The sequence below is a fragment of the Dasypus novemcinctus genome, chromosome 1 (genome assembly GCF_030445035.2).
Source record: "Dasypus novemcinctus isolate mDasNov1 chromosome 1, mDasNov1.1.hap2, whole genome shotgun sequence".
NCBI lineage: Eukaryota > Metazoa > Chordata > Mammalia > Cingulata > Dasypodidae > Dasypus > Dasypus novemcinctus.
In genome coordinates, this window is record NC_080673.1 from 202,294,305 (window position 1) to 202,318,880 (window position 24,576).

At 49.9% G+C, this 24,576-nt stretch overlaps 1 protein-coding gene across 2 annotated transcripts in view; it reads right to left on the reverse strand.

Annotated features, from left to right (window-relative positions):
* Window positions 1-24,576, reverse strand: part of C1H4orf50 (chromosome 1 C4orf50 homolog) — a 149,793-nt gene that overhangs the window by 102,528 nt on the left and 22,689 nt on the right. For both annotated transcript variants that reach the window (XM_058301227.2, XM_071217390.1), the window contains exons 4-7: window positions 21,732-21,861; window positions 20,219-20,346; window positions 15,835-18,264; window positions 1,781-1,954 (exon numbers count right to left, since the gene is read on the reverse strand). In XM_058301227.2, coding sequence (XP_058157210.1) covers window positions 1,781-1,954; window positions 15,835-18,264; window positions 20,219-20,346; window positions 21,732-21,861 — 2,862 coding nt within the window. The remainder of the gene's footprint in view (window positions 1-1,780; window positions 1,955-15,834; window positions 18,265-20,218; window positions 20,347-21,731; window positions 21,862-24,576) is intronic.

Here is a 24,576-nt window from a genome sequence, read left to right on the forward strand (position 1 = left end):
AGTTTGATAGCAATCAGGGTAACAAATTGCAGTGGAAACAAGAACACTCATTCATTCTTGGTGAGACTATAAAGATGTAACCATTTTGGAGGACTATTTGATCAAAGTTTGATGTGCTATCCTTTGTCCCAGTAATTCCTTTTTGACTCTTTATTTTTTGTAATCCAGAAATGTATGCCAGGATCAATGTATAGGAATGGTCGATGAAGCCTTGTTTGTCAAGTAAAGAAACAGAAACAATACACATTTCCCAAAACAATCAGTTAAATGATGGCCTGTCCTCATGATTACATAATATGCAGTATTGTAAAAAATGGGGTCAGTTTGTATGCATTTGACAGGGAAATATCACCAACATCTTTTATTAAATGAAAACGAGGTGGAGACTAGTTTTGTATGCTATAATTTCATATGTTTACGCATATACACATATACATATTCTGATTGTAGGTATGTAGAGATGAAAAAATATTAAAGAAAACAAGGGGTTGGGTTGAAGGAGAAGGAAGGACTTCTTTTTTTTTCATTTTTTTAAAAACTGAGATAATTTTTTTATTTCCCTGTGGTTCTAAGAAACAATAGAGAGAGAACCCTTGCATGCTGTACCTGCATACATTGGTAACACAATGGTAACATTGTGTAAAACTATAGTACAATATCACTGAGCTGACCCTGAGACCACCCACGGATCTTACTCAGACGTGCAGTTTCATTACCTGTCCACGTGCACGCACCCACCACAGGAAGACACAAACGAGCTCTGTGGCCACTGGATCCCTCTTCTAGCCCTTTTATGGCCACACCCACCTCCCTCCTACAGAGGAAGGACTTCACTGTTACTCATGCAACATCTTTGCTTTTTTTTAAAAAAGAGTTTAGCTAGGTGGGGTGATTATGCCTATATTTTCCTTCCTTATACCGTTCTATCCTCTAAACACCTGACACAGGATGAATCTGCTGGTAAGGGCTCGGGTGATTATCTGTCTATGCTCAAAGTTCCCCAGGGTAAGGGAGCACCCCTTTGCGTGTATGTGTTTGTGTGTGGGGTGTTAGGGAGATGAGGCAGCCAGCCCACCTACCTGGCCCTGGAGCCTACCTGGCCATGAGCCTACCTGGCCCTGAAGCCTACCTGGTCCTGAAGCCTGCCTGGTCCTGGAGCCTACCTGGCCCTGGAACCTACCAGACCCTGGAACCTACCTGGCTCTGAGCCTACCTGGTCCTGGAACTTACCTGGCCCTGAGCCTACCTGGTCCTGGAACCTACTTGGCCCTGGACCCTACCTGGCCCTGGAGCCTACCCGGCCGTGGAGCCTACCTGGCCCTGAACCTACCTGGTCCTGGAACCTACCTGGCCCTGGAGCCTACCTGCCCTGAGCCTACCTGGCCCTGGAATCTACCTGGTCTTAGAGCCTATCTGGCCCTGGAACCTACCAGGCCCTGGAACCTACCTGGCCCTGGAACCTACCTGGTCCTGGAGCCTACCTGGCCCTGAGCTTACCCAGCCCTGAGCCTACCTGGCCCTGGAGCCTACCCAGCCCTGGAGTCTCCCTGGTCCTGGAACCTACCTGACCTGGAGCCTACCCGGCCCTGAGCCTACCCGGTCCTGGAACCTACCTGGCCCTGGAGCCTACATGGCCCTGGAGCCTACCTGGCCCTGGAGTCTCCCTGGCCCTGGAACCTACCTGACCCTGGAGCCTACCCGGCCCTGAGCCTACCTGGTCCTGGAACCTACCTGGCCCTGGAGCCTACCTGCCCTGAGCCTACCTGGCCCTGGAGCTTACCTGGTCCTGCAGAGCGGCCCTGCGGTGGCTGGCTTCCTCCTCCTGGGCCTGCAGTCCCTGGCCCCAGGCCACCTGGTCCTGGAGCTGGCACCTCAGGGTCAGCACCTGGTGGCGGAGCTGCCGGACGCACAGCCTGAGGCCTTCCTCGGAAGCCCCCGCCTCGGCGTCCAGGAGCTGCGGAGGCACAGATTGCAAAGAAACCTTGTCAACTGCCAAGGAATATGCCTCAGGGAAAAAATGAAGACAGCGTTGTTCTCAACACTTTTTTTTTTTTTTTTGCTGCTTACCTTTCCTTATGGTAAAATCTTTAGATAACAAGGAAGCAGAAATCACTCCCAATCCTAGAATCCAGCACGACCTTGGGGATGTCTGCCCTGCTCTGCTCTCTCACACGTGCGTGCACGTTGTCTTGGGGGTGGGGCAGTGTGTCCGGGAGGATGGCCGGAGTCCCAGAATAACATTCTAGAATATTGTTTTTTAAAGGACATGATATGGAATGGCATTCCAGAATCTGTTTTAATAGATTGGATCACAGGATAATGATGACTAAAATTTAATGTCCGAATCAAATTAGGAGATGCTTATGAAAGTGGTGTATATCTGCATAAAACAGAAGGGACTGTATTATCCCCGAGCACTTTTCTTAAATCAGCACCCAATTGCCTCTCACTCTGCTTGGGTCTTGGGTGGGGCGGTGGGCTCTGTAGGGAGCCAGGAGCGGACGCCTGGGAGGGAGGGAGGGAAGTGGCTGTTTTTTAATCGTAGGTAAGTGAGGCCAAATGATAGCGAAGCTAACTGTTCAGATGGTTCTGGATTCTAATTTTTTTTAGTTTTAAAATGTTTACATTTATATTTTTGTATAAATAGCCACACATCTCTCTTCTTTGCAAAATTGAAGTGAAAAATGCAATCATCCCAGGCACATCCTTTGATTTTGGCTTCTTCTCCCTTAACAGCACTTCATGGGCATTTGCCCATGTTGAAAGCACTGTCATTTGTGTTTTCACAGCATTCTGGGACCATGTCGAACACTCAGATTATTCTAACATTTTCCTGTTGCAACTGGGGCTGTGATAAAGATCCTGCTACAAAATATTTGAATGCCCCTCCGATTCCTTCCTAAGACCATCAAAAGGGGAATTTCTGGGCCGAAGGCCACACACTCACAGTGCTCTTGATTCACAGCGCCACCGAGGTATCCTTCTGAAAAAGCAAAAGTTCCGTCTGTGATGGGTGCGGGAGCCCAGAGGCTCAGCCTTCCAGAAGGCCTGGCTCGTTCTGGCGCAGTCTGCCTTTTATTTCAATCAGGCTCCCTGGGACCCCCCAAGGGCCACAAAGAGCATCCCTTCCCGTGCTCCTGACCTGGGTCTGAGCAGGAGGGGCGGGACCCCCAGCACTGCTCTTTGGAGGAGAGGGGAGAATCCACGTGACCCGGCGGCTGATTAGGCACCTGCCTTGTTCATGAGAAACTCTAGAGCAGAATGTGCTTTTTTTTTTAATTAATAGAAATTCCCACCGCGTGGGCCTGATTCTCACAGGCTGGGCCCTGTCGAGAACAGATGGGTGCCCCGAGCGTTTCCGTCAACTCCCAGCTCCAAGGCTTGCAAAACAACTTGGCCTTTCCGGGAAGCGCGTGCCGCTGCTGCTTCTCCCCTCTGCAGTGACCGGCACGAGGGCATCCTGCCACGGCCCGTGTGGGAGCGTACACGGTCTGTGCTACAGAGGATCAAAGCGTGGGGAGGGGCTTAGGGGGCCAGCCCTGCCAGCTGTCCTGGGAGACCCCACTCCCTAAGCAGGCATTGCCAGCGATGCCCCAGCCGCTCGTGGTACTTGGGCTGGGAAGACAATGAGGAGCTCTGTCCAGTGGGTGGGACAACCCAGAAACAGGCAATTCAGCACAGCCTGGAGAGAAGACGCCAGGCACTAAACCACCAGACGAGGCACCCATCCAGGGAGGAGGGGGAGGGAGGGGGGTAAAGAGTTAACAACCTCTCTCTGGAGTTGGGGAGGGACACGAATCTGTGGCATTGGCAGAGTTCTGGGCTGTCGATACTCCCACTGAGACAAGCTACCAACGCTAAGCCAGGGAAGGCAGCTTTGGGAAGAAATGGGCTAAGCCAGCTCCAGGACATCATCACAGTGCTCGGCACGGCCTGGGGTGGGGTTGGGGTTTGGGGACAGTTTCCTATAGGAACTGCCCCCAACCCCCAAAATGAGACCTATTCAAGGAGCAGGCACTCCCAGGATCAGGCTAGGGTGGAGGGAGGGCCAGGTCAGGGATGCAGGGAATTAAGACCAAGTCTGCAGCATGGAGGGAAGAGGGTGGGGGGCGGGTCACAAAAGCCAGAGCTCCCGAGGCATTGGGGCCAGGTGAGAACTCACAGGTGAGATGTGGGTTCCGTGCTGAGGGCAGTGGCAAGACGGAAGACCCAGAAGGGTTTCGGGCCAGATAGTACCATCATCAGGTTTGTGACTTCAGATGGCCCTGTCTATTCCCTGGAGAATGGACAGAAAGATGCCTGCCTCACCCCCTGACTCCTGTCCATCAACAGATCCCATTGCTTCCAACTCCAGTTTTTGTCTGGAATACGCTCTTCTTTTAATCTCAACTGTCTCAACTCAAGGATCATTTCTTGCTAGGTGACTGTGAAAGCCTCTGGACAGGTTTCCCTGTGTCTTTCTCCTTTGCCTCACAGTAGACAGTAATCTCTTAAAAACATGAATTGGACCATGGTGCTCTCTGCTTAAAACCTTCCAATGATTTCCTGTTGGATTAAGACAGAATATCAGTGCCATAGCCTCTAATACCGAATTGATCTGTGCGCTGACAACTTCCCCAACCTCCTCTCGTACCACACCCCCTCCTTGCCCACTGTGATCCAGCCACACTGGCTACTTCTGTTTTCCAGCAACCCAGGCTCTTTCCTGCTTCCAAGCCTGACCACTTGCTAGCCCTTCACCTGGAATGCTCTTCCTAGCCGGCTCCTTTCTAACCATTAATGCTTCAACTCAGAATTCACCCCCTCAGAGTTTCCACTCCTACCAGGTCTGAATAGTGGGTATAGGACACCTATAAAATCTTGGCAAAATATAAAAACAACTCTTGGCAGGCATCAGACAGGGCTTTGCAGGGCTATAGTCCATGAGAAAAAGGAAGCAGAACAACCTCCACATTCTTCCTGGATTTGTCTCTAAAACACTTTCTGAACCATGGTTTTAAAAAAATAGAGCCCCAGTTATAAGTGGTGGCCCCCAATGTGAAGGATTCAGAGATGGGTGTTCAGGACCCCGAAGGCAGTTGGAGCTGTGTACAGAGCAGCAGAGAGAAGAGAGCTGCTGAGAAACACGTGAATGTCACCCTAGAGATGCCCCATGGGTCCCTTGGCCGAATTACAGGCTGTTCAGCATAGGGCGAGACTCTGAGGTCTAGAAGAGAACAGCAGCTGGAGGTTACCTGCTGTAGCTGGTAGAGTTCTGGCCAAGCTAAAGGGGAGAGACCTTGGTAAATGCACTGGGAACTCACCTGATACCCTAGGAACAAGAACCAGGCATTAGAAGCAACATAGAGCCCTAGGACTGAGGGGGAAATGCAAAGAGACCTGTACAGACATAAGATAGTGTGCTGATCATATAACTACTTGCCAGAAAAAAACTCATTCAGCATTCTTTAGGGAAAATAATAATCCTCCACAACACCTTATACATAATGTCCAACATAAAAATTACAAAAATTACAAGTCATATGAAGCAGGAAAATGTAACTGTTTACCAAGAAATAAAATAGTCAATAGGAACAGACCCAGAGATGGTCCAGATAGTAGAGTTACTGGATAAGACCTTCAAAATAACTATAATTTAAGGAATAGGGAGAAAATAGACAAAATGGATGCAAGAAAGGGTAAAAGGGATAGCCTGGAACTGCAAAATAAGATAAATGAAATTACAAACTCATTGGATGGATTTAACATCAGATAGACAGACGAACACAGGGTTAGAGCTAAAAGACAGGTCAATAGAAAATCCAAACTGAAGCACAAAGTAAAAAAAAGGGAAACAAATAGAACAGAGTTCTTGAGAGATGTTGTACTCAGTCAAACAGTCTGGATTTCTAGAAGGAGAGGAGAAAAAAAAATAGGAAAGAAAAAATTATTTGAATAAATAATGATCAAGAAAGTTCCAAATCTGACAAAAGACATAAACTGTCGACTTCAAGAAACTCAGAAAACCTCAAACAGGAGAAATTAAAATAAAACCAACCTAGTGGGGTAGCTTAGAATTACGTATTCCAGAAAAACATGTTCTTAAACTTACTCCATTCTTGTGGGTGTGGACATATTGTGAAAAAGATCTCTTCAAGATGTTACTTCACTTAAGGAGTGGCCTAAATAAATCAGTTTGGGCATTAATCCAGATTACTGGAGCCCTTTCTAAGCAGAGGGTAAGTCAGACAGAGAGAAGCCACAGGGAGCAGCTGGAAGCTGAAAGCCAATGGAACCCAGAAGAGAAGAAAGAAACTGGGAGAGGCTCCATGCTCATTCCATGGGACTGAAAAGCCAAGGACCAAGGACCACCAGCAGGCAACCCAAGAACACTACAGCCTTCTGGGAGAAAGACTTGATGACATCTTTTTTTTTTTTTTAAGATTTATTGATTGATTGATTTCTCTCCTCTTCCCCAGCCCCAGTTGTCTGTTCTGTGTGTCTATTTGCTGTGTGTTCTTCTGTGTCTGCTTCTGTTGTTGTCAGAGGCATGGGAATCTGTGTCTCTTTTTGTTGCGTCACCTTGTGTCAGCTCTCCATGTGTGCAGCACCATTCCTGGGCAGGCTGCACTTTCTTTTGCCCTGGGCGGCTTTCCGTACGGGGCATACTCCTTGCGCATGGGGCTCCCCTATGTGGGGGAAACCCTTGCATGGCACGGCACTCCTTGTGCGCATCAGCACTGTGCATGGGCCAACTCGACATGGGTCAAGGAGGCCTGGGGTTTGAACTGTGGACCTCCCATGTGGTAGACGGACGTCCTAACCACTGGGCCAAGTCTGCTTTCCCTTGATGACATCTTGATTTTGGACTTCTCCCAGCCTCAAAACTGTAAGCCAATAAATCCCCATTGTTTAAGCTAGCACATGCCTGGTATGTATTTGCTTTAGTAGCCAGGAAACTGAAACACCTAAGCAGATCACAAACAGCCAAAGCGCCAAGATTAAAAGGCAATCTTAAAAGCAGTCATTATCATGGAAAAACACAATGACAATGACCACTGAGTTTTTAATGGAAGCTCTGGGAGCCCGAAGCCAAGGGAATGAGATCTTTAAAGTACTGTCCTGAAGTAGGGGAAATATCTGCCTACCTAAAATTCTGAATCCAGGAAAAGTATCTCTCAAAAGTGAAGATGAAAGAAAATGTTTTCAGAAAAAGATATGAGAGAATGCATCACCATCAGACCCTCCCCACAAAAAGTGCTAAAATTCTTCAGGCAGAAGGAAAAGAAGCAGAAGGAGGAATGAACAGCACTAGAAAGTGATGATATGGGTACATAGGAAAGACTATTGATTATTTAAAATAATGATCAGAACTTGTAGAATTTATTATACATAGAAGGAAAACATTTGATATCAACAAATAATAAAAAGATGGAAGGGGAATAAACGAAGTAAAACTATTAAAAGATTTTTTGCATTACTTGGACATAATTAAAGTACTAATTTAAGGTAAATTTTAATAACTAATAGATACATTTTGAAATTTCCAGGGCAATCACTGAAAGAATGATACTAAACTGTGTAGCAAAAAGCAAATGGAGTAGAAGGAGAATAATAAAAATATTTATCAATGCCATAAAAGGCAGAAAAGGAAGAATGAAAGAAAAGAGAATAGATGAGGCAAAAACATAGCAAGAAAATAGACACAAACCCAACTTGAATATGTACACTAAATGTAAACGGGATCTAACACTTAAAGGGTAAAGATGGTCAAACAGAAATAAATTTATAAATAACAGCCCTATATTATAAGAAACACATTTTAAATATAAAGATAGATAGGTTGAAAGCAAAAAGATAAATGGTATAGAAAAGTTTTATACCACTAAAGCACTAATATCAGATGAAGTAGACTATAAGGCAAGATTTGTTCTAAGAGATCATGAGAAAACTTTCATCATGATAAATGGTCAATTCAATAGTAAGATAAAATAATCCTAGGATTTTTTAGGAATTTTAGCTTCAATAAATATGAAGCAAAACTAAAAGAAGAAATATACAAATGCATATCAGAGTTGAAGACTTTTTAAAAATGTCAGAAAAGAATAGACAACATATCAATAAAGATATAGAAGATTTGATTAGTACAATTAACCAGCTGGCCCAGTTAACACACAAAACTCCAGAATAGACATTCTTTACAAAAGTTTATCAGATATTTATCAAAATAGATCATAGCCAGTCTATAACAAGTCTCAACAAGTTTCAAATGATTGAAATAATATAGTCTATATTCTCTGACAAAAGTGAAATAACAGAATCAATAACAAAATATAACTAAAAATTCCCCCAGATGCTTGGAAACTAATCAACATTCTTCTAAATAACACATGGATCAAGGAGGAAATTCAATGGAAATTAGGAAATAGTTTTAACTGAAAATGTTTAAAAGTAAAACATATCAAACAAAACATCTAGGATGCAGCTAAAACAAGGCTTAGATAGAAATGTGTAGCTTTAAATCCCTGTTATTAAAGAAGAGTTGAAAACCAATGATCTAAGTAAGCTTTCAACACAAAAAGAAAAAAAAAGAACAAATTAAACTTAAAAGAAAGTGGAAGGAAGAAAATAAAGATACAAGCAGAAATAAACTAGAAAACATATATACAATAAAGCAAACCAGCAAAGGCAAAAGTTGGTTACTTGAAATGACTGATATAACGGGCAGGGGGGCAGAAAATGAATTCAAAGCCTCAATATTAAGCATCTACAGGCCGTAAAGGCCACTATGATGAAATCATGAAAACCTTAAGCTAACACATTTGAAAATGTAGATGAAATGATCATATTCCTTTGAAAACACAGTTTACCACAACTGACACAAGACATAGAAAATCTGTAAAGACCTATATTTATTGAAGAATTTGAATTTGGAATTGAACATCCTTCCCAAAAAGAATACTCCCAGCTCAGAGAGCTCAGAGAGCTTCACTGGTGAATTCTCCCAAATATTTTTAGAACAAATGCTATCAATTTTACACAAATCTTTCCAGAGGTAGAAAAAGAGGAAACATATTTTATGCAGCAAACATAACCTTAATACCAAGACCAGATGATAACTTCATAATAAAGCTAATACTATCTCGAGAACATAGATGCAAAGATTCAAAACAAAATATTTTCAAATAGATTCTAGAGGTATGTCAAAAAGATAATACTTAAGGAACAATGTGGTTTGTTTTAGGAATGCAAGGTGGGATGAAGTTTTAATCATCTGTCATTTTAATTTTCCACAGCAATGTAATAGAAAAAGCCATACGATGCTTTCAATAGATGCAGGAAAAACATCTGATAAAGCTTAACACACATTCAGGGGGCAAGAAACTCAGCAAGCATGGACTGGAAGGAAATATCCTTAATTAAGAAAAAAATCCACAGTTTACATCTTACCCAGTGGTGATCTCTTCAGTGCACTGCCCCTGAAGTCAGGAACAAGAGCAGGATTCTACTACCACCATTTCTACTCACCACTGTCCTGGAGTTCCTCACCAGGGCAATTGGGCAAGGACAAAGTTATAATCACAAAGATTGGTGAGGAAAAATTAAATTGTATTCATTTGCAAATGATATGATTATATTCATAAAAAGCCCAAAATAATCTGTGAGCAACTGTTAAATTAACAAGTTAATTAGTTTGTTCAGCAGATACAAAAGCAATCTATAGAAATCAAGAGTATTTTGACATACTAGCAAACAACACTTGGAAAATGAAATTTAAAAAGCATACCATTGAAAGTAGCATCAAAAATGGAACATATTTAGGAATATATCTGACAAAAAATGTGTGAGACCTCTACACCGAAAACAGCAAAGGGTTACTAAGAGAAATAAAAGATCTAAATAATTGGAAAGTTATTCTATATTCATGGATTGGAATGGTCCATAATTGAGAGGCGGATCACCTATCTCCCAAATTGATGTACAGATTTAATGAAATCTCAGTACAAATTCCAGTAGTTTTTTTCCTGTGAAAATTGATTCTCAAATTTATATGGGGAAGCAGACATGGCTCAACTGATAGAGCATCCTTCTACCATATGGAGGGTCCAGGATTCGATCCCCAGGGCCTCCTGGCCCATGTGGTGAGCTGGCCCATGTGAAGTGCTGCCACGCACAAGGAGTGCTGTGCCATGCCAGGGCGCCCCCGCATAGGGGTGCCCCATGCGCAAGGAGTGCGCCCCACAAGGAGAGCTGCCCCATGTGAAAAAAGTGCAGCCCACCCAGGAGTGGCATCACACAAACGGAGAGCTGACACAGCAAGATGAAGCACCAAAAAAAAGAGATGCAGTTTCTCAATTCTGCCGGATAATTCAAGCAGACACAGAAGAACACACAGTGAATGGACACAGAGAGCAGACAATGGGGAGAAGGGGAGAGAAATATATTAAATAAGTCTTTTTAAAAAAATTTATATGAAAATGCAAAGGACCAGGAAAGGTCCAGGACCAGGACCAGGAGACAATCTTCAAAAAGAAGAATTGAATTGGAGAACTTAAACTACCAAATGGCAAGCTTTACCGCAAAGCAACAACTAAGAGAGCATGCCACTGGTCCAAGGGTCGATAAATGGACCAAGGGCACAGGCCAGACACTGACCCACACAGATGGTCTCTTGATTTATGACAAAAGTCTGGCACAATTCTGCAGGGGAAGGATGGTCTTTTCAACAAAGTTGTTATGGATAACTAGATATTCATTTGTAAGAAAATAAACCTTGACCTCGACCTCAATCCATATAGAAATATTCATCTGAGGCATATCACAGACTTAAATGTGGACTTTGAAACAGTCAAACTTCTCCAAGAAAACCTAGGAGAGTAACTTCATGACATTAGAGAGGGCAAAGATTTCTTAAAGACAGCACAAAAAAGCACTAACCATAAAAGAAAAAAAAAAGATAAATTGGACATTATTAAATAAATATCATTTGTTCATCAAACGATGTCATTAAGAAAGTGAATAATCAAACTACAGACTGGAAGAAGAAATCTGCAATACATATATCTGACAACAGAATTATATCCAGAATATATAAAGAATGGCTACAAATCAATAAGAAAAAAAAAAACCTCTACAATTTAATATTAGCCAAAAGACTCAGACAAGCACTTCACCAAAGAAAATAGGCAAATGACAAATAAGTACATGAAAAGATGCTCAGTGTCATTACTCATAAGGGAAATGCAAGTTAAAGCTATGATGAGATAACACAGAAGAACTAAAATTTAGAAGACCAATACTACCAAGGGTTGGTGAGGACATGAAGTAACTGAAATGCTCAGACAATGCCGGGGGAGGGTGTGATTTGGATCAACACTGTGCAAGACTGTATGCCAGTAGGTACTAAAGCTAAGTCTAACATCTACCCTGTGCCGCAGCCATTCCACTCACAGGTATTTATCCGAGAGAAGTAAGTGCTATATCCACAGAAAGACACATACCAGAACATTCGTAACAACTTAATTCATGATAGCAAGAACTAGAAGCAATCCAAAAGTCTCGACAGAAAATGGATATGTAAATTGTAGAAGATTCATATAAAGAAATGTTACAGAACAAAGTAGTGATATAACATGGTCTGAAGAGTAGGAAATGCAGGAGCGCATACCAAGGGGTGGAATTTAGTGAAGTTTAAGAACAGGTAAGAGCAGAACAGTGGGGGTGGGTGAACTGGTGGAAAGGGGCTCGAGGCCACCTCCTGGGATGAGATTATCCTTTTACAAGTAGATCTGGATTGTGGGTACACGTAAAAATTCATCAGGGTTCACACCGACGGTTTACCCTGTTTACATCAGATATCAATGTGTAAAATCCTAACTAAAAAAATTTAAAACCTTCCCTCACTGAGATGCCTGCCCCACCACCCCCATTTGGAGCAGGTGCCCCACCAGTAAGCCTTGTCCTGCGCACCATTGTCTCTGCTCTTTCCTCTATTTGAAGAAATTTGGTTTCTCCTTGTTTACATGTTTGCTGTCTCGCACCCTAGAGCAGGAGCTTATTGAGGGCAGAGATCCTTTGTTAGAATTGATTTCACAGGACTCAGGGCAATGCAAAGTTGGTCTTCAGTGGATGTCTTCAAAGTCTGCTGAATGAATGGATGCCTGGCAACAATCTGCTTGGTGTTAGGTGCAAGTGTGCCATTTTTAGATGGATGGATGGATGGATAGACAGACAGACAGAGTGGGCAGGTAGGTAGATATATAGATAATAGGTCTGATAGACAGATGATAGAGATAGGTAGATAGAGATTATAGACAGATAAAATAGATGACAGATATAGATGATATAAATAAGTAGAGACAGATGATAGAAAGATGATAGAGAAAGAGAGAGAGCAGAGAGAGAGTAGGCAGATAGGTAGGTGTATATAGATGATAGAGATAGGTAGATAGAGATTATAGATAGATATAATAGATGATAGACTCAATGGAGATAGATATGCTATACATAGAGACAGATAAATGTTAGATAATATATCATATTGACTGATAGATAAATAAATAGATAATAGATGACAGAGATTGACTGATAGATGATAGATTAGATAGGTAGATGGATGATAGAGAGATGATAGGTGGATGCTAGATAGCTGATAGACCAATTCTCCTTTTATCATAGAAGACCTGAAACCTGAGTACTATGCACAGAGGAGGAAGAAACTGACTCAGAGCAGTCCATACCTTGGCTTAAAGTAACAGGCCTAGCAAGCACAGAAATGGGGTTCAAACCTTGCTTATCAAGTAGGAAAGCCCACTACTCTTCCCACTGTATCCTTCAAAACCCAATGCTTGTGAGCCTGTGTGCCTGAAATAAGAACAAGGCCTAGAGCTGCAGGGAGCCTAAGAGTTACCTCCTGGGAGCCCCATGTTGCTCAAATGTGGCCAGTCTTGAAGCCAAACTCAGCATGTAAATTCATTGCCTTCTCCCCAGTGTGGGACATGACTCCCCAGGGTGAGCCTCACTGGTGCTGAGGGATTACTACCAAGTACCAGCTGATGATGTAACTAGAAAATGACCTTGAATAAAAGGGTCAACTCAGACCAGCAGAATATCTCAGTCTACATATAATACCAGGGGCTAAAAGTGCTTTTTGACCTGAATAAAAGGGGGAAATGTGAAGGACAAATGAGTTTATATGGCTATGAGTCTCCAAAAAGAGCCAGGAGGTTATCAGAGGGGTCACCCTTATGCACACCTCAGCAGAGTCCCAGAGACAGATAAAGTAGATACAACCTCAGGTATTGGTTTTTCTGAGAGCTACAGAGACCCACAGGTTCTATAGTCATGGCAAATGGAGTTCAGTGCCATGTCAGTTGGCCCTACTTTGGAGTTTGTGTTTCTGTGTGATGGAGCTGGACTCAGGTGTGAATTTGTTCACAAGCCTCTCCTGTTACTTTTACCAGATCCGTAGTTGGTGCTGGGGTTTAGTGTAAACCCAGGGGACCTGAATCTCTGGACTGACCATGTGATAGCCAGGCCCTGACCCTCAACAGACTTGCAACTCCTACACTCTGGTTTATTGGACTTACCCCACTCAGCTAACATGGAGTTGAAGAAGGTCAACCACCACACCAGGGAGTCAAGAGTGCCTACAACTGAAAGCAGGAGAATTGCATCCAGCATCCATGTGGAATCTAAGCCCCCTCTTGATATAGATGTGGAGTGGACACAACCATTCTAAGATCCACAGGATGGAGGAATAGAGTATGGATTAGAGTGGACTTACTGATATTCTATTCATGAACTATTGTGATTAGTAATTGAAGAAAATGTGGCATTGGTGTGGAGAAAGTGGCCATGGTGCCTGCTGGGGGTAGGGAGTGGGAGGAAGAGATGAGATATGGGGGCATTTTCGGTACTTGAAGTTGTCCTGGGTGGTGCTGCAGGGACAGTTACCAGACATTGTATGTCCTCCCATGGCCCACTGGGTGGACGGTGGGAGAGTGTGGGCTATGGTGTGGACCATTGACCATGAGGTGCAGCGGTGCTCAGAGATGTATTCACCAAATGCAATGAATGTCTCATGATGATGGAGGAGGTTATTGTTATGGGGGGAGGAGTGGGGTGAGGGGTGTGGGGGGTGTATGGGGACCTCATATTTTTTTAATGTAACATTAAAATAATAAATAAATAAAGTGAAGCAAAAAAAAAAAAGGAGTTAAAAATGCTTTTGACCTTAAATAAAAGGGGAAAATGGAAAGGACAAATGAGTTTATATGGCTATGAGTCTCCAAAAATGAGCTGGGAGGTTATCAGAGGGGTTGCCCTACGCATACCTCAGCAGAGTCCCAGAGACAGCTAAAGTAGATACAACCCCAGGTATTGGTTCTCCTGAGGGCTACAGAGACCCACCGGTTCTATGGTCATGGCAGATGGAGTTCAGTGCCATGTCAATTGGCCCTACTTTGGAGTTTGTGCTTCTGTGTGATGGAGCTGGACTCAGATGTGATCTCAGACCTGTGGTTGGTGCTGGGGTTTAGTGTATACTCAGGGGACCTGAATCTCTGAACTGTCCATGTGAGAGCCAGGCTCTGAGCCTCAACAGACTTGCAACTCCTACCGTCTGGTTTATTGGACTTGCCCCGGCCAGCTAACAGGGAGGTGAAGAAGGTCAACCACCACACCAGGGAGCCAAGAGTGCCTACAACTGCAAACAGGAGAATTGCATCCATCATCCAAGTGGAATCTAAGTACCCTCTCGATATAGCGATGGAGTGGACATAACCATCTCAGGGTCCACAGAATGGAGGAATAGAGTATGGATTAGAGTGGACTTATTGATATTCTATTCTGAAACTATAGTGATTAGTAATGGAAGTAAATGTAGCATAGATGTGGAGAAAGTGGCCATGGTAGCTGCTGAGGGTGGGGAGTGGGAAGAAGAGATGTGATGTGGGGGCATTTTTAGGACTTGGAGTTGTCCTGGGTGGTGCTGCAGGGACAGTTACTGGACATTGTATGTCCCCCCATGGCCCACTGGGTGGACTGTGGGAGAGTGTGGGCTATGGTGTGGACCATTGACCATGAGGTGCAGCGGTGCTCAGAGATGTATTCACCAAGTGCAATGAATGTCCCATGATGATGGAGGAGGTTGTTGTTATGGGAGGATGGGAGGAGTGGGGTAAGGGGGGTGGGGGGTATATGGGGACCTCATATTTTTTGAATGTTACATTAAAAAAAAAATAAAGACAAAGAAATTTTTTAAAAAAAGATTAAAAAAAAAAACCAATGTGGGGAGAGCAGATGTGGCTCAAGCAGTTGTGCACCTGCCTCCCACACGGGAGGTCCCAGGTTTGGTTTCCGAGGCCTCCTAAAGAAGACAAGCAGACACATCAAGCAGACAACAAGCAGGCAGATGAGGGAGCCATGGAGAGGGGGGGAACGGGAAAGTGTGCAAGTGGGGAGGAAAAAAAATCCCAATGTGCAGAATTTTAACTTGAGCTCCCTGAAAGACTCTAGATGCTAGAACACAGGCTCTGATTTTAAGGTGTAAGCAAACCCTCCAAAGCCTAAGCCACGGGGCAGGCTCGAGTCTCTGGCAGCAGGTGAGAGCGGAGACGCTGGAGCAGGACAGCGGAGTTTTGAGTCCCACCCCCAACCTCTTAGGGCAAGCCACTTAATTTCTCTGTGCCTGTTTGCCCATCGCTGGGTGGGGGTGATTGGATTAAATGAGTTAACGGGAGAAACCTCAGACAAGCAATAGTAGGAAACAGAAGCGTCTCACGCACTTAGAGCAGGGGCAGCGCTAGGCAAGGCAGCAAGCCCCTTCCCAGGCCGCTTTCGGACTCGACCTACCTGGGGGTCCCGGCCTGGGGGCCCCAGAGCCCGCCCGTGCTCCACAGAACACCATTTCCTTTTCTCCTCTTTCTCCAACTGTCCTCCTTTGACTCCTCCATCGACGTCTTCTCCCAGGGCACTGGGGGCGTCAGCGTCGCTCCCCACCAACGATGGCGCCGTAGAACCAGCTCCGTGTCTGGAATTCTCCATGCACGAGGAAGCGCCCACCTGCCCTCCGGCCACGGCCGACTCCCCCTGCCAGGGCGGCCCCTGGGCGCTCGCGATCTCTTGCCCTGGAAGTTGAGGCACCTGCACCGCCTTGTCCAGGGCGTCTACCTCGCCCGCAGCCGCCTTGGCCTCACCCTGCAGGTGCTTCTCCCCTCTCCCCAGGTGCCCTGCACCTGCGCTGGCGTCCAGCACGACTTCCCTCTCCAGAAGCCGAATCCCGCAGAGGAGGTGTCCGTTCCCACCGCCCCGGATCATGCCTTCAATGCCCAACACGACATCCTTTATCAGTTCTTTATAGCTGACCCTGAGCTCTGAAATCAGCGCCTTGAGTTGCCCATTCTCCAGCGTGATGCGCTCCACCGCCCCCCGGGCTCGCTGCAGCTGCTCCGACATTGCCGTCTGCACCTGGCCCAGGTGCCTTCGGAGTTGCTCGTTTTCCTCTTCCAGCTCCGAAATCCTGCTGTAGCTCTTCCCGTTGCAGTCCTCGAGCTCAGAGAGGAGCTGCAAGTACTGATCCACCTCCGTCTTCAGGCGCACCACGTCCCCCGCCAGCCTGCCGCACTCCTGCTCCAGGGAGCGGATACTTCGCGCGCTCCTCTCCCTCTCTCTTTCCAGAGCACGCACTTCTCCATGCCATCTCTCTTCATCTTCCCGAAGGGTGGCGTGGTCAAGGAAAGCTTGGCGTCTCTCTTCCTTCAGTGCAGAAATGAGCTGGGCAAACCTTCTCTCCAGCCTTCCCAGGCCTCCCGGCGGCGGGGAGGGCAGCCCCCTGTCCAGCTCGGTGGGTCGGGCTACAGGCCCGGGGCTCGCGGCCCCCAAACCGGGCTCCATCCCTGGAAGATCTCCTCCGGGGCCCAGGGCCTCGGCCTTTCCGGATCTGACACCTTCGTCAGTCGCGTTGGGCTCTGCTTGCTCTGCAGAAGGAATAGCCGAACCGTGGTTTGCCCAAACTTCCTGGAAATGAGCGTCCTCGCGGCTGTGCCATGGCCCAGCGAGGCTGCAATCCTCTCCAGCCTGCGTGGAGGTTTCCCACGCGCGGGCCCCGCTCCCCAGCTCCAGGAGGGCGAGCTGCTGGAAACAGGCCTCCAGCTCCTTTTCGAACGCCTCTATTCTGAGCCCACGCCTGTCACCTCCATCGCGCGGGGCCCGGAGTCTGTTGGCAGGTGCGTCACCCTCAGCTGACGCTGACGGGCCGGGGGCCGGTGGCGAGTCTTCCCCTTCCGCTGAGATCCACGTCTCCGTGTCCTCGTGGCCCTCAACGTCGGGCTCCTCCAGGGCACCCCTGGGCCCTGGGCGGGCCCCTTCCAGGTGCAGCACCTTCTCTCCGTCTTGGGCGAGGCCCACGGGGCCTGCGCCCTGCAGGAGCTCAGGACTGGGCAGCCCCGGGTGCTGCCTCGCCCCCAGGCCCCGAGCCCTTCTCCTGACGGCTGTGCCTCGCTCCGCGGGGGACACAAGGCCTGCAGGGGACGGCTCTTGGACCCCGTGGCCCCTGGGGCAGGTGGCCGGGTGGGCCTCTTCCTCCTGCTCGGGCGAAGGCGCCCCTTGGAGCTCCCAGGGACAGCCTCCCCCGCTTCCCCTCCCGCTTAGGGCCACAGGGCCCGCCCTGGCCGCGGAGGCCTCCCCCTGCAAAAGAGGCGCCCGAAGCCCGTGCCCGGCCTCGGCCTGCTGGCCCTCTGGGGCGCTCACACCATTTTCCAGGGTCAGGTCCTCAGGGCTTCGGGGACTTGGCCGGCACTTGTCACCGCAGCTCTCCTCCTTCCTGCCCCAGGTCCCCTGCGCCTCCTGCTCCTCGCCTCTCCACCCCGGGGCTCCTCCTGCCTCCGTCAGGGGCTCTTCTAGACCCCCGGGCCCTCTCCCGGGAAACTTCTGGTGGGGGGAGGCGGCGCAGCTTGTCGCCTGGTGACAGTCCCAGCTGGGCCGTCCTGCGGCTTTGGGGAAAAGCAGGGGCCCGGCGCCCGGCACCTCTTGGGGTTCTTCTGGAGATGCCTCCCGGAGCAGCTGCAGGGGCAGGAGAGCGGGGTCCCCAGCCGGCCCCCAGGGAGGGAGTGTGCACATCTGCAGCAGCACAAAGGACTCCAGAGCTGGGCCAGCGGCAGGACTCGGCCCCGACGTGCAGGCCAGGGCCCCGGGGTGGACTGTCCTATCCAGACCCTGCCCTGGAGGGCAGCCACAGGCGAGGAGGAGGATCTGCTCATCCAGGCTGGACGCGGGCAGAGTGAGCTACGGACAGAAAGAGAGAAGGAGATGTGAAGCAGCCGCTGCCTTCCTTCACCCGGGCCCACCACTCGGCCTCTGTTCCTGGAGCTCTTCTCTATGCTTCGTCACTCAGGCAGGCCCCTGGCTCTTCCCCACACAGCCCAAGCCAGTCGCCGCCCCAGGGCCTTTGCACCTGCTCTGCCCTCTGCTCGGAATAGCCTTTCTCTAAAGACCCTCGTGGCTCACTCCTCTGCTTCATGCACATCTGGATTCAAATGGGACTTCCTCCCACAGGCCTCCCCTGGCCGCTGTCCAGCACTTCCCGTCCCCGGGCCCCACTTTCTCCTCCTCCACAGCACCTTCCAGGCAGGGCTCCACGCAGTGGGCGATCCCAGAGCCTGATTCCCATCAGTGACGTGGGGACCTGGGCTGGGTGGTCTAAAGGGGCTCTGGCAGCCCATAAGTTGTACTCGTAGTTGGGAGTGGGAGACGGCAGGGCCACCCGAGGCATGCAAGGGGCGTCACTGGAGGAGCAGAGCAGAGAGCGCCCAGGCTCCCCTCTCCTGGCTTTATGACCAGAAGCAGTTGCTGAACCTCTCTGTGCCTCGTCCTCTTCTGTGAAACAGGATAAAAGAGTGCCTGCCTTAGAAGACCATTAAAACGATAGACATGCGTCCACGAAAAGAAGTGCTTAAAACCACGTTATTAGCTATTATTCTGATTTTCCGATGTTGAGCATTGAATTATGAGCCCCGTGCACGCGAACCCACCTTAAAGAGGACTTATTAGCACCCTATTGGTTAAGCGTGGCCTGGCTGAATTGGGGGACAGAACAGGAGTCCTTGGAAGAAGAGGACATTTGGGCACAAAGCAGTAGGAGGCCCACAGCCACGCGGCAGTCTGAGGTCTGAACACCAGAGCGCGACAGATTCCAGAGAAAGCCTGCCCCTGCCGACACCTCGATTTTAGACTTGTAGCCTCCAAAGCTGAGACAATTAATTCCTGTCTTTAAGCCAACCAGTGTGCGGTACGTGCAGCAGCCGCCCTGGCAAACCGAGGGCCTGTCAACCGAGAGGCACAGAGAGTGGACGCACGCAGGCAGTGGAAGTGTGATGTTCTCATTTCCCAAGTTAGAAATGAATAGAGCAGATGTTTCTTCCTTCCATCCCCAAAGAAACAAGAAAGAGAGTTAACTGCACAGTCACTCGCCACAAAGCAGTTCAGAGCCGACCGCCTCCTGGGCTCGCAAAGCTCATGCCCCTGTGACATCACACCACACCATCGCGTGTGCGACGCCACGTGACCCAGCCCCACCTGGGCCTCAGCACGGCCGTGCTTCGCTCTCCACCTGCTCTCTCCCCCACCTGGCCCTGGCTCCTATCTGCCTGAGCTGGGCTCTTCCTAGAACCTGGCCCACGGTCCACGCTCAACCCGTTGTCACTAATGGCGTGACACGCACGGGGGGCTAAGGACGCAGCCGGAGCAAACGAAGAGATGGCGAAGGCCCTCGCCGCACAGAGCCTGCCAGGGCTGGCGAGCTTAGCGCCAGGCCAGCACGCCTCTGTTCCTTCGAGGGAAACAGCGTGCCAGTGCAGGTGAGCAGTGACCCTGGGCTCTGTCCTTGCAGGAGACGGCGAGGGGCAGAGGGGCCTGTGGGGGCTGAGCTCCGGCTCCACCTTGGGAATCCCGGCAGCCCTTGGAGCCTCCTCCTCCTCCTCCAGGGCGGTAGCACCTGCCCCACAGGTGGGATGGCAGACAGTTCCTGAGAGCAGACACAGCAAGGGGCACAGACACAGGGCCGAGGTCCCTTCCTCCCACACCCCTGCCTGCCCCAGTGGTCGGGCCGTTCTGTCACCTCAAACCTCCCACTTGACCATGTCCAGACCCCCGGCTTCTTTCCCTCTCCTGCCCCTTCAGCTTGCTACCCCCCCCCTCCCCCATGTGTGAGCACCTGCTGACGACCTGCCTGTGGCCTCACCTGTTCTCGCTCAGGTCCTGCAAGGGCTCCCGGGAGCTCGCCCATGGTCTCTGGGCCTGGAGCCCAGACAGAGAGGCCTCGTCCAGCCCCGGCGCAGCTCTGGGTGCAGGGCCCCTCCGAGGCCTGACCTGGGAAGCGACAGACCCCGGGTTAAAGAGGCCCTCCCAGCTCACAATGATGGCCACTAGCATCCACGCGTGTGACCTCTTGTTAAAATAAGATGGCACTGGGAAGCGGCTGTGGCTCAATCAGCTGGGCTCCCGTCTACCCTATGGGAGGCCCTGGGTTCGCGTCCTGGGGCCTCCTTGTGAAGGCAGCTCACCCGCACGCTGTGGACAGCTGCCCGGCCCACAAGCGCCGTGGAGTGCTGACTCAGCAAGATGATGCAACAACAACAGCAAAAAGGGAGACAAGGAAAAAAACACAGAACAGCGCACAGCGAATGGACACAGAGCAGACAGCAAGCAAGCCACAGGAGGGGGGAATAAAAAAAAAAGACGGCACTTCAGCGGCTCAGCAGCTCTCAACCACGGCCTGTGACTGTCGTGTGACCTCATCTGGCAGATGAGGAAACCGAGGCTGGGAGACATGGAGTGTGTCACCAGAGAGGTGGCGGAGCCGCGTTCCAGAGCCACATGGTCTGAGCGCAGAGCTCAGGCACTGGCCAAGCCCACGCTGGCTCTAGCCTCGGCGTCCTCACCGTCCAGTGGGTACTCACCCTACCCCGGCCCTGCGCGGCGGGTGCAGGGGATGAAGAAGCAATCGCTCGCACCTGGCAGCCAAAAGGCTCCGTGGTTAAAGACAAGAACCCCGCCCTCCCGCTCCGAGGCCAAACTTGACCTTGGTGGAGCTTGAGGCTCTGCTCCCCGGAAGGGGGACAAGGGGGCAGCACCAGCTGCTCTCGGCAACCCCACTTAGGTACCAACGATGACAGCGCCTCGTCCGGAACGCCTGGGGCGCGAGGACTCTGAAAAACCCTGCAGCCAGCGGGCGGCGCGGCTTCCCGCGCGCAGTGGCCCCCATAGCAGGGCCGAGACTGTTGTGAGCCACACTGGCTTCCATTAGGGGCGGGCTGGGGACCCGGGGGTCTGAGCCCCTGTACTGCCAGGTGTCTCACCCCCTCGCACCTGAGCCATCACCTGGGCTGGGCGTGGGGAGGGGACAGCTCCCTGTCACTGTATGTGCTTCTACAAAGGCAACTCCCACTGCAGACAGAGCTGCCGGCCCCTGCCAGCCCCCTCCCGAGAGCTGAGGGGTCCTGAAGTGTTGCGGGAGCCTGAGTCAAAGCCCCCTCGTGGGCGCTGCGGACCCTGACCCCAGCTCCATCCTCTGTGTAGCACTGAGCCTGTGACGCCACCTCCCTGAGCCTCCGTTTCCCATCGGTAGAGTGGGGGAGAGCGCCCCTGTGCATCATCACGGCGTCATGTAAGTGAGCTCACCCGGCCACAGCCCCTGCGCCCGGTGGGTGTCATCTGGGCACTCCCACCCCTCGAGCACGGAGGAGCCCACACACCTGCTGAGGCCCTCGCTTCTTCGGCACTGCTGGCCCACGGGTAGGCTAGCGGGCTGTGGCTTCTGCAGGGAGCCGGTACCTCCTCCCGTGGAAGGGGCAGGAATTCATCCTGAGCACAGTCCGGTGCATCCTTGAGGAAGGGGAAAAAAATAAGGGAGTGGTGAGCAGCTGTGGCTAAGGCGTGCTCTGCACTGCCCTCCCACGGGCCCCTCCCGGTGAGCCAGGGAGCTGGGGACAGCCCTGCGCTCTCCCACGCCTGGGCGGGGCTCAGGTGCAGCCGGCAGGTGGGCTGGCGACTGCCCCGACCAGCACCCTCGGGCCACCAGGCCCAACATCCCTATTAGCACATAGGTCCTGATGGCTAGGAATCACGGAGCAGCACTGGGTCCCCACAGGAGTCTGTCCATCCAGCAAAGCTGGGCCTGGACTTCCTGCAGCTGGCACGACAGCTCCCAGCCCCCTCTCCATCCTCATGCCCGAGCCCCCCTGCCAGAGGGCTGGGGTGAAGGCCCCCCGGCCTGGACGGTCCTTTCTCTCAACTGTCAGCAAGTCCCAAATGCTCCTGCCAGGGGTCACTGGGCAGCACCCCTCTCCCTCGGCCTCTCTCCAAAAGATGGGGAGTCTGAGCAAGAAGCTTCCAGAAGCTGACCGACTTCTGCACATCACTTAGAGACAGCTCCTCAGGGCTGATCCAGGGAAAAACACCAGCTCTAACCCACCGTCCACAGAGGAATTAGGGGCACCTCCTCGTGAGCCTCACCTGACCCCCGGCTTGGAGCCAGCTCTTCTCTGGGTCCCCACGCCCCGGGCCCCTGCAGCACTGGGTTCGAGCTGCGCTGCTTGCTTACCCACCCATCGCCCCCCAGCCCAGACGCTCCTTTCCAGAAGGAACTGGGCTTCCCCTTAGCCTGGCACCAAGTAGGTGCTGAAGAAATGTTTGCTATTTGATATCAAATTGATATCTGACCTTCCCTGGCCAGCCCCGCCTCACCCCGAGGTTTATCCTTCATCAGCTGCTTTCTCAGCAAAGCTTTCCCTGATCTTGCTCCCTCCTCCTCCTTTCTACATTCCACTCAGCCCCAAGATATGGAAAAACGGAAACTGGATCAGGCCGCTCTCCTGTTCATAACTCTCTGGCACCTAGAGCTGCAGTGAAAGGTAACCCCCCACCCAGCTTCACCCCCCCCCCCACCTCTGCCTCTGTCCCCGGAACGGTCCGTTCTCCCTCCTGCCGCAGGGCCTTTGCACGGCAGTACTTGCCCTGGACCTCCTTCCCAGCCCACTCCGCCTGGCTTCCCTGCTCCCCGTCTGGGATTGGTATGCAGGCCAGTTCCTTGGGTGGCCCTCCTTGACCCTCCTCCAGCCACCACCCTGTTACCTCCCTCTGCCTCCCCTCCTCACACTCTGAGCTTGTGCCCTTCTGCTCTCTGTGTGATGGTTTGTGTCCTGTCCATTTCTCCACCCACACCAGGGGCTCTCAGCCCTGGCCACTGCGCATGATCACCCAAAAGCTTTTAAACAAGTACCCAGGCACAAGCTGCACCCCAAGCCAGTCAGCTCCAGTGGAGGCTGGGCACCGGCATTTTGTCCCAAGGACCCCACCTCTGCAGGTGTCTGGGGACTCCCAGACTCTCGTCTTTATCCATTTGTTTCCCACCTGATCAGAGCAAAATGTTTCTATCAGCAGCTTAAAATCACCTTTGTACAAGATGGAGAGGAGAAAATGAGAGAGAGAGAAGGCAAAAAAAGGAAGAGAAAGAACACGAAAGAGAAAAGGAGAAAGTGGGACTAGGACGGGGAGAGGAAGAGACAGAAAGTCAAAGTGAGAGCGAGGAAGAGAGAGAAGTCGAAGGAATGAGAAAGGAATAGCTAAAAAGCAGAGAGGCTGGGGTGGGAGTGTCCAAGGCCACTCTCCACACCTTAAGAAGGCAGAACTGGTCACCATTGTCATTCTCTATATCACCTTCTGGATTTTGTTACAAAACCCAGGTGATGTCAGTTCAGTTCAACTCTGTGGCTGGCCCTTTTCTAGGAGCTGGGGGACACAGCAATGGCTGAAACACACACAGGCCTCTGCCCTCAGGGAGCTGACACCCAGTGGGGCACTGCCCCGTCTGCAGTGCTGCACTGAAATTCTGCCCATGATCTAGTTTAGTCTATCATTTCATATGTGATGAAACCGATACTCAGAGAGGTAGAGTGATTAATCCAAGGTCACACAGCAAGGCCGTGGGAGAACTGGACCAGAGGACAGGTCTTCGAACTTTATCCTGAACTTTCTCTCCCCCTTTCTGCACCACTCTGCTCAGCCTTGTCAGTCCTTCTGGGTGTTTAATACTCTAGAAAACATCTGCCTATAACTTTGGTTTTAGCTTTCATATGTAAATTATTTTGAAAGATCAATATAAGCAAGGAGAAGAAAATAATGAGGAACACAACAATACCCAGACACCAACTCTCGTAACATGTTAGAATAGGTCCTTCCAGGCTTTTGTTTCTATGCATGTAAGTTCTTGCAAAACTGGGTTTATACAAAATTTCCATTTTTGCTGTGTGTATTTTTCACTCAATGATAGAAGGACTTTTTTCCCATGAGTTCGCTGGAATAGGATTTTAAAGGGCTGGCTAATATTCTCTGCTAGGAGGTATGCTTTACGTTACCAAACCAGTTCTCTTTTTCAATATTTACATGGTTCCCAATTTTTACAATCTACAGACAACACCGAGACGGTCTTCACTGTACGTGACTCCTCTGCACACCTATGACTATTTCCTTTTGGAGGTGCCCTTGGAAGCCAAAGCCTGAGGCCCCAGCACACACGCGGTGCATAAGGCATTTGCTGCT